Raw genomic sequence first — 10,000 nt, forward strand, 5'->3', positions numbered from 1 at the left:
CGGTCTAGTTCTTAATCTTAATCTTAATCCCTAATCTTTTAATGTTTATTAGGTGCTTCAAACGATCGTTTAACAGCTCTTCTAATTTCTGTTTCAGAGATTTATTAGTTTCCCAGAGTGTTCTATTACTTATTTTTATACTTTATTCGCTCTTGTTACTACTATACAACTACTGCTGTTGCAATCTCTCGTTAATGGTGATCTTATCTTTCATTCAAGTGTTCTTATCTCTCCTATGCAGTGATTTCTATCGTTGATGCTGTTATTTAATACAAAGCTGTGAGGGTACAACTGTCATTACCATTACCGTTACTATACTACTACTGCTACTACTACCTGTCCCGCGATTATAGCTATTCATATTACTTATACCGAAGCTAGATTAAAAATGTCTACTGCTAATCTTATCTTTACTAATAAAGTGACTACTGCTATTAATGTTAGTAACTCTGGCATACTCTCTAATGAAAAGTAATACATTTACTACCCTTGCTGTAGGCTACTCTCATAATAGCTACTACTGCTGTTAATACTAGTGCTTAGAACACATCTTCACTTATATTGTCACTACTACTGTTCAAGTCAATGGCTCTAAAACACCTGTCAATAAAACCTAGTGGGCCTAGCTCTTTACACACAAAACTACTATGACAACTACTTTTTCTGCCAGTCTTATAGTAACTACTCACATTTTAATGATAGTCGTTCTGCTTCTCTCATCTTTACTACTATAGTGACTGCTGCTGTTAATATCATGACCTCTAGCACACCCGACGATAAAAACTACTAGGCCTAGGCTTAGTGCTCTTTCAAAACCGGACTATCTCTTCAACTATGACAGCCACGGGTACCAAAAGACATCAAAGCTTATGTCAGCTGTCCTAATACAGTCACTACAGATATTAATATCACTGACCCTAACGCACCCATCAATAAAAACTATTAGGTCTAGTACTCTTTGCATATCCGACTATCTCTTTAACTAAGATAACCACATATACCAAAAGACAAGTTCTCATCAACTTCACCTTCTCCGGTCGCACTTTGTACTCATGGATCTTCTCGTAGGCCCTCTCGAAGTCTTCCTTGGATTTGACCTTCGTCCGGAATAGGTCTAGCGATTCTGCCGGTGGCTTGACCACCGTCAGCATGTCCTCGAGGACGATCTTCATTCTAGGGGGAGGGAGGGAGGGAGGTCACAGATTCGTGTGTTAGACACGTTCGGAATAGGCCGTATTGCTAGTGCTAGCAAAACTGTTCTATGAATAAACAAAATCCCACTAATCTAGGAAGGACTGGGTTCAGAATAGAGAACTTTATAAAAAAATTAAAGTTAATCCTAAAAAAAGGCAAATTATATTAAAACGAGGATAAATCGTATTAAAAGTATTAAAACAAAGAAAGAAGTTGTAAGAAAAACAACATATGCAAAAACAGTTAAAAAAAGTACGGGAAAAGAAAAATAATTGGAAAATATGCCAAAACACAAAATCCTCCTGAAACTAACGAATTCTAAATTAGAGTGGTGTCTGTGTATGCAAATGCATAGGATTCTATATAATACGAGTATTCAAGTATTTTACAGTGATGCTCAAATCTTATGCGACATGACTCCATAGGATTTCGTTCAAAATTCACTAACTGGCAACCTATCATGCTCCATATTTATCTATCATTTCAGTGCGAAAATGCGATTATTGCATACAATAAGGCCATAGTATGTTTCATAAGAGTGAAATCTGTCAAATATTTCAAAACTGTAAGAAAATGTCATGTGTAGCAAAATTTGAGAAAACCTCATACGAAACATTTTCAAAAATTTCATTCACTTTTCGTTAAAGCATTTAACCAAAACGAAGTAGTCATCAAACCTTAGTTCAAATGTTAAATAAAAAAACGAAAAAAAATGTTATAACATTAATAATGTTCCAAAGCAAACATAAAATTTGTAACAGTCCTATTTCATTGCTTTTACACCTCAACGCTGAAAATCGTTAAATATGTATATACAAAAGTAGAATACACCCACCGATATCAACGTATGAGGGGAGCATGTGTGACGTATCATTAGTGTTGCTGCAACAACAACCGCCTGGTGTAACATAAGTAGGTCTACAATGAGTAGCGACCATGAAATTATCTTGAAAACATTTACTTTATATGTGTTAGAGGAATATTTGGATTTTCATACATAATTATTTGTTATATATCTTAAAATTTTAAAAAATGATGGCATAATAGCAAATATTCCCCTATGCAATTATTCTTTTGTCAAAGCCAAGATATTATTCCTAGGCCTGGGTGTTAGATTTCTTTACTTTACGCTTAACATTCACATCTCTCTGTTAACCATTTCTGGCCAGAAAGCAAATGAGGATATCTACACATTCTTGCACTTCAAGTTACCTTATGAAAGAATTAATTATACATCAAAAGTGAGCAGAAGGAGCATTTTAAGAAAATAATATTTTAAACCAGTTGAAAGACAAGTGTTCCATACGCCTTGATATTAATACTTAATATTTCAATTAATAGCCATCTTCTACATATAACCAAAATCATCATCATCTTTTATTCTTCTAAGACCAGGTAATCTCTACAAATAAAAACATTAGTAACAAATTACATCTCAGAATGCTGAAATTATTTTCTTAGGCCTATACATCATCTTGCAACATACAGGCAGCTGAAACACAGCCTGAAACTTCAACATTCAAAGAAAACTGGTTGTAATTTATATTCCTATTGTATTCGTCAAAGAACAGGTAATCTCTACAAATAAATTCATCAGTAACAGACTACATTTCAGAAGGCTTAGATTATTGTTTAGACCTATAAAACATTTTGCAACATACAGGCATCTTAAACACAGCCAAAAACTTCAATACTCAAAGAAAACTTGTTTTAATTCATACTCCTGTTGTTATGACTGTTGAGCTTATTAGGTCTACTGTCATAATGCTGCAGACGTGGTTATGTTGACCAGTCCGAGGAGTATGTTAAGTGTGCTTTCATAAGGTTAGCTGTGAATTCGCAAACTTTTCGACATGTATGACATTACAAATAAAAAAAAAATTAGCACTACTTGGCAACATCACATTGAGTCTGAGGATCTGGACGATACAAAAAGAATCATGTCGCATGAGATTTGAGCACCACTGTACGTTAAACCTTAAATCAATACATGCAACTCATCATTATCTGTAAATGACGTTGAGAAAGCTGATTTGACAGCTGGAATCGATATATTGAATTACAGAATACACACGCCCGCACCCACCAACAAACACATACATACGCATACACACGCACATATATACAAGGGCCAAGTCCTAAGTTGTACTTACTTCAAGGAATACTCAAAAGGAATGCAGAATAAAAATAAAGAAAAAAAACTTATTTGTTTAATTTGATCAGGTAACACCAGTCAATTCACCAGAAGGTTCTCTCAGTTACATCACTTCCATAGGCGCAAAATCTCAGGCCATTTCTTGCAAATCTTCATAAATCTTTTACGCACACCATACCAAAAAGCTCTTCGCTTTGTCATAGAGCGAATGAATTAACGTTACTTTCAACCCACTCCATTGTTTTTATGTGGGAGACACGTTAATCACCATCGCTATTAAAAGATTCGACGCACGAGAACGGACGGATTGTGGAGTCTAATGAGAAAAGTCACAACGTAAACAAACGGCTGTGCGTCCTTAGCAACGGCACCTTAGCAACCGCGTTTGGCGTCGTCGGGTTTTCCAGCGTCTTCGAAGGATTGAGCGTTTGATCAATTTACGTCACCTAGCGTCGCATTGACTGTGGCCATCGTCGGCAGGGCTGATGCAGCTGGTATACCGTCATCGTTAACAATAATGGTAATAATTGTGACTAATTGAAATGATGTTAGAATGAACATAGGTTACGTCCTGTTGTTTTTACGAGCAAAGGCCGATGGGGCCGGCAATCTAATGCACATCTCTAGCTGAGGATCGAATAAGCGAATGAGAGAAATAATAATGAGGCTTAAAGATAGATAAACTTTATTCAGAGGACGAAAAGACATAGGAAACACCGAAGCATGAATAAAATTCCAAAGCTAAGCGGTGACTTCATGATCGAGATGACTTCACAGTTATGATCACAACTCTTATGAGGAGAGAGATAGGTCTAAAGTCAAAAAGAAAAAAAAAGCAACGCTTTTTATGCATAGCATGCTGATGGATATATATATATTATATATATATATATATATATATATAATTATATATATATATACTATATATATAATATATATATATATATGTATTATGTATATAGGTGTATATATATATATATATATATATATATATATATAATATATATATATATATATATATATATATATATATTATATATGTATTATGATATATCTGTGATATATATATATATATATATTATAATATATATATATATATATATATATATATTCATTAAGACGCTATAAAAAGGAAAACATTGGTTTATTTATAATCTTGTAAATAGATCTGTTAAACCGTAATTTTCACATTGAACAATGTATCCATGGTTTTTCTTATATCATATGTGTCTTCCCATAAGAACTAAATGAATAAACTTCTTGAAAACATTCCACTAAGTAATTGTCACGAAATAAACAGAACGTAATTGACACTCGGTGTATAATACCCCTGTTATGACCAGCGTATTGAATATTTAGTAAGACTGGAACAGTCATCAAACCCACAAAATATAAATGTATATAGGCTAAACTCCATTGCGCACAGCTGTGATAAATTCAGTCAACAAAATGTTTATGAACCAGCAATAATCTAGCTCATGCATACATGAATATATATATATATATAGATAGATAGATAGATGGGAAAATTAACCAATACGACCTTCGTGACAGTATGGTGAATTACTCAGCATGCGTTTCTTAGGCCTATGAACGGTCTTGGTCTACTGCCCACCAGTAAACTTAAATGGAAGTGGTTACCAGCATCTGCTTGGTTGAAACAAAAAGCGTGGGTCTAGCAACCTCACTCCATACTCCTTGAGGACTTGATAAGAAACCGGCAGGCTGTAGTAGCTATGCACCATTTGGTGTCACTCCTTCCAAAGGGGAAACAGGCGTATGGTCAATTGAACGTAGGATGACACATTCACACACGCATGCATCCCCATCAAGAGCATACAAAGAAAGGCACTTGATTTATCTAGATGGACCCATAGTGTGTGTGTGTGAGAGAGAGAGAGAGAGAGAGAGGGGGAAGTGGTAGGAGGGGAGTTGGAAATGTAAGTCGAAGTTCCAACTACATCGGAAGTTCGTCACGTAAAGTTGAATCATTCGAAATTCCTGTCGCACATCTCTTGAAGGAATGAAAATGATTTCTAATTCGCGAATTCTTTCGTGGGTGGATCAACCAAGTTCGCGAGTTGCTGGGAAAGTGAAGTAAGAAGTTGATAACAGCCTCGTCATTCTTTCCCGCGCAATTTTGCCCGTCAGCTTATATGAAGTCATACCGAATATTCACCTATTATTTGTGTATATCATCTCTCGCGATGCATTTCGTAGTGGAAAACGATGACATTAACGCGCAGAGTGTGAACTATGAGAAAATATGCTATAACGTCTCTTATCTTAACTAAACTGCAGGCAGGCTCATGATCAATACTCAGATGGGCTCAGTTGGCAGTTTGGGAATAATTTTCTTATTTATTGGCGGACATCTCGCGACTTAAATTTACACATTAAATGCCGATATGTAAAATAACTTTACTCGAGTCGTTCTGAAATAGATCAACCGTTGAAATTGCCAAATGAGGCATATTATCAAGGTCAGGGCAATTTTGTGAAAACGCCATCTGGCCGAGCGGCGTTAGGGGAACAGACAAGCGCCTTCATGAATCGTCAGGGAATATTCCCTACCTGAGGGGAAACTGGAGAAATACTCTGTAATCATACGTGTGTGTAAGATGAAAGAAATAGACTTCATTTTACATAATTCCTCGTCTTTATTGTATCTCAAATAAATAACGGTCACAGTACAGAACCTTTATATTTACTGATCACTCGTCTTGGAAATTCAGTTGAATTAAAATAATTGCAAGAAAGGGTAAGACTATCGACAGCCATAGGATGAGTCTATAGAATTCCCACCTTTTCGGTCCGAATATTCCTTATTTTCCCCCTTGCGTTCGATGAGCTGCTTCTGCGCAGGCTCTGTATGGCGTGAGTCAAGCAAGCAAAAGGCGGGAAGGGGAATGAGTCAGCACATATGGGACAAAAGGCTTTTTATGAAGTCCACTCATCTTTTTATTTTTTGTATTTTATTTGCTCCATTCTTTCTAACTTCAATAAAATAGATTGCCGTTGTTTTAGTATATTTTGTTGCTCTTTTTTATTGTCGGTTGAAAATGTGTGTTTTTATTTAGAAATGAGTTTTTTTTTCTTTTTTTTTCATCATAGTCGCTTACTAATTTCTGCTATTCGGTATTGTAGCGTGAGATATATATATATATATATCTATATTATATATATATATATATATATATATATACTATGTAATATATATATATTGTATATATATATATGTATATATATATATATATATATATATATATATATATATATATATATATATTAATAGTATTTTCTTTTACTACACCAGCTGTGTTCATAAATACACCGGTAGTTTAGCAGTCTAGATTTGAGCGTACTTAATGTGTATACTACATAATTTTGCGCACGGTAGTCAGATCTGGTGACTGTCAAGAAATGGCCAATGGATTTATTTTGTTTAAGCCACCCTCTAAAAAAGATGAACAAGTAGTTTTATATGCTCTGTGGCGTGTGGATATTTTTGCCCAAACATCTGTAGTAAAGGGCGAAATTCAGACGACGCCATTTAAATCTACATTTGCAACAAATGAAACAAAGATAAAATGACAGTTGTTACTTCTGCGTAGATTGGACAACAGCAGAAAATAAGAGGAAAATCATCATTTCTTTGGTACCTTTTCACTGAAATAGCTTCGTAACAAACGGAATGACGTTGCAGCTATTCATTACTCGTTGTGGGAATGAACTATGGAAAGATTTTTGCAAAATGCAAAATTTTAAGAGTTCCCCATTAAACAGCAACGTTAAGCCGGGTGGTGAGGATTAGCGTAGTATAGTAACGGTCTATCTACGCACCCTCAATGGAATGGTTATGGTCTGACAATGTGATGAGTCATCTCTAAAATGCATTGAAACAGACATAAGTATTCACATACATCATCATATTTATAGATTATATGTGGAAATACTTATCTAAAACATTTTACAAATTTTCGACACTTCTGTTGACTAGACTGTTTTGATGTTTTACATCATCATTAAATAAAAAACTAAATAGCCAAATGAATGTATGGTTACACCTAGAAAGCAAAATCATAGCAACGAGAGTTATGACGATAACATTTAACTATTCAGTAGACCTGCACATTCTTTTTATGCAGTTTACTTCTATATAGGTCTACGAAAATTCTCAGGTTTATAGTTAATAAATCCTCAACATACGGATGCGGATATATGGCCACGTTCCCCTCAAAACACGAACTCTAAACCCCTTATTGTGAACCAGAAGAAGTCGACCTCTCACCTTGCTCAGGCGTATATGAAAAATACGAACTCATTTTCCCTAGGCGGGAGGCGAGTCTAGGGAAAAACCGAATGCACATGCCTGGATTTCCCCCCGCACCGCACACCCTCTTCACCCGGCATTCTTTCAGTATGGTTCAGCCTTCCGGAGAGAAGGTAGTGTTGCGATTCTCTGTTTGGTCCGTTCGGCTGCTACTTCGACCAGCCTCATCCTCCTTTTTGCGTTTGCGTAAGTGTGCGATTTGTGGTTTGTTTGAATATATTTTTCCTCTTAAAATGTCATGTTAACCAAAGACTGGATTTGATTCGAGGCGAGATAAAATGGACGAGCGTAAGTCTGGTGGTGATATTTTTTTTTCTTTTATATTTCGGGGGTGGTGGGAGGGGCCAGGCATTGATGACCAGAGGCCCCGGGTTTTCACCATTTCAGTATCTTGTATTATATTGTTTTATTATTTGCTATATCTTGAGAAATTCTATGATTTTTTGAAGTGATTTTATGTATTTCTGATTCGTAAATGACGCTTTCGTAAGAAAATATTTAAGAGAATGTTGAATGTCGGCCTAGGGTTCCATGGTTAGTTAAAGGTACTATTACTGGTTTTATTATGTAAATCGAATATAAATTCGCGTTTAAAATTAAGGATAAGGGGTCCTAGATCACCCTGACGGCGGGGGCCGGGTGGAGGTGTTTGCTTTATGGTTAGGGGGGGGGGGGGGGGGTGTTGGAGACTGGATGATGACAGTGCAGTACAGCTGGAAAAAAGTGTGGGCAGACCCGTATACATGGTGTAGTTTATAATAGTATATGTATATTATACATACGTACATACATCTCTGGCATGTATATATACGTAATATTAAAAATAAAATATTGGGGATATTGTTGTGGCGAAATTTTACGCAACACAGTTACATACTCATTTAGTAAGAAGTGACCAGCAGATTCTAAATATATATATATATATATATATATATATATATATATATATATAATATATATGTGTGTGTGTGTGTGTGTGTGTGTGTGTGTGTGTGTGTGTGTGTGCGTGCGTGCGCGCGCGCGTGTCTGCGCGTGTTTTTAAAATTTTTGCCACAACCATAACCCCAATATTATACTATATATTTCTTAGGCTTAGTGTCTAAAATTTAGAGAAATATGAATCTGGATTATTTATTAATTTCGGCATACGGCGGTTAGCTTATTACTTTATTGCTATGATTTAATATATATTATTATATATATATACTATATATATATATATATATTATATATATATATATATATCTATATATATATATATACATACACCATACCTACATACATACATCATACATACATACATACATATTTTATGCACTATATATGTATATATATATAATTATATTATATTAATATATGTAATTACACCCATCCTCTAATAACACTCGCTCATACGAGTGTACCACCGCAAAGCCGCATCGACAACCGTCAGACATAAACCTCCGCCCCGCATATATTTAGTTCGCAATACATTTAATAATTTATAGGTATATGTTTATTTTGTAGTGGGGGGGCGTGAGTTTTCCCCAATTTATTCAGAGCAAATGCAACTGCCCTTGGTCTTGCAATATGTACGAGAAAATGGGTCCTCAGCCCACCATATAACCTTCACGACCATCGATTATAACGAGTAGTTTATTTTTTTATTATTTATTTTCCAGAGTTATGGAGTGTGTTGCTCAGGGTAACACCCTAAATGTCTTTCCTGGAAATTCTTGTTAGTTGCTCGAGTCACGATGGGGAGTGTAGCCTAGTACGAATGTGGTTTATGTCCGTGTTACCAATACTATGTCAGTATTATGTACTGATCATGTTAGCGGTACAAATGGTATCATGAAAGTAGTACGAGCATGTTACTAATAGCAGTATATATGTAACTTTAACGGTGATATGGATGTGCTTATGACAGTAGTACACATTTGATTATGAAAATGATTAGTTTATTCATGATTGTTTTAGGAAAGCTCATGTGTGATAATTACAGTTATGACTGTCTGACTAGTTTCTCCCAACAATTACAATTACATTCATAGTCCTAATAAAGGCTAATCACATTCGTAATACTCCCATGCCATAACACGTTGTGCGGTATAATGTAATTATAAAAGTATGAACGTAATTATGCCAGCAGTACGAATGCTATCATATTAATACATATTACGAATGTACTGGTGTACAAAATTTAGATATGACAGTAATATGACTGTAAAGACGGCTAAATAAATGTAATGATGGCATTAACAGTAAAAGGCGTTAAATTCATTCATGGAAGGAGGTCGAATGTAATTTGGGGATTAGTACACCTACAATGGGTAGTA

At 35.2% G+C, this 10,000-nt stretch overlaps 2 protein-coding genes across 4 annotated transcripts in view; one reads left to right on the plus strand and one right to left on the minus strand.

The window, feature by feature from the left end:
• The window catches only part of LOC135223535 (uncharacterized), an 8,407-nt gene extending 4,738 nt beyond the window's left edge, over window positions 1-3,669 (minus strand). Inside the window, exons 1-2 of the mRNA XM_064262013.1 lie at window positions 3,348-3,669; window positions 1,029-1,173 (exon numbers count right to left, since the gene is read on the minus strand). Of these exons, the coding sequence (XP_064118083.1) occupies window positions 1,029-1,172 (144 nt within the window). The 5' untranslated portion in view covers window position 1,173; window positions 3,348-3,669. The remainder of the gene's footprint in view (window positions 1-1,028; window positions 1,174-3,347) is intronic.
• LOC135223534 (nuclear transcription factor Y subunit beta-like) overlaps window positions 1-10,000 on the plus strand; it is a 59,269-nt gene that overhangs the window by 10,032 nt on the left and 39,237 nt on the right. For 2 of the 3 annotated variants that reach the window (XM_064262010.1, XM_064262012.1), the window contains exon 1: window positions 7,779-7,868. The exons of the other annotated variant lie outside the window; for it this stretch is intronic. The gene's annotated coding sequence lies outside the window, so the exon portion shown is untranslated. Of the gene's footprint in view, window positions 1-7,778; window positions 7,869-10,000 lie in introns of those variants that run through there. 3 annotated transcript variants of the gene reach the window in all.

This window comes from Macrobrachium nipponense, chromosome 10 (genome assembly GCF_015104395.2).
Source record: "Macrobrachium nipponense isolate FS-2020 chromosome 10, ASM1510439v2, whole genome shotgun sequence".
In the NCBI taxonomy this organism is placed as follows: Eukaryota; Metazoa; Arthropoda; class Malacostraca; order Decapoda; family Palaemonidae; genus Macrobrachium; species Macrobrachium nipponense.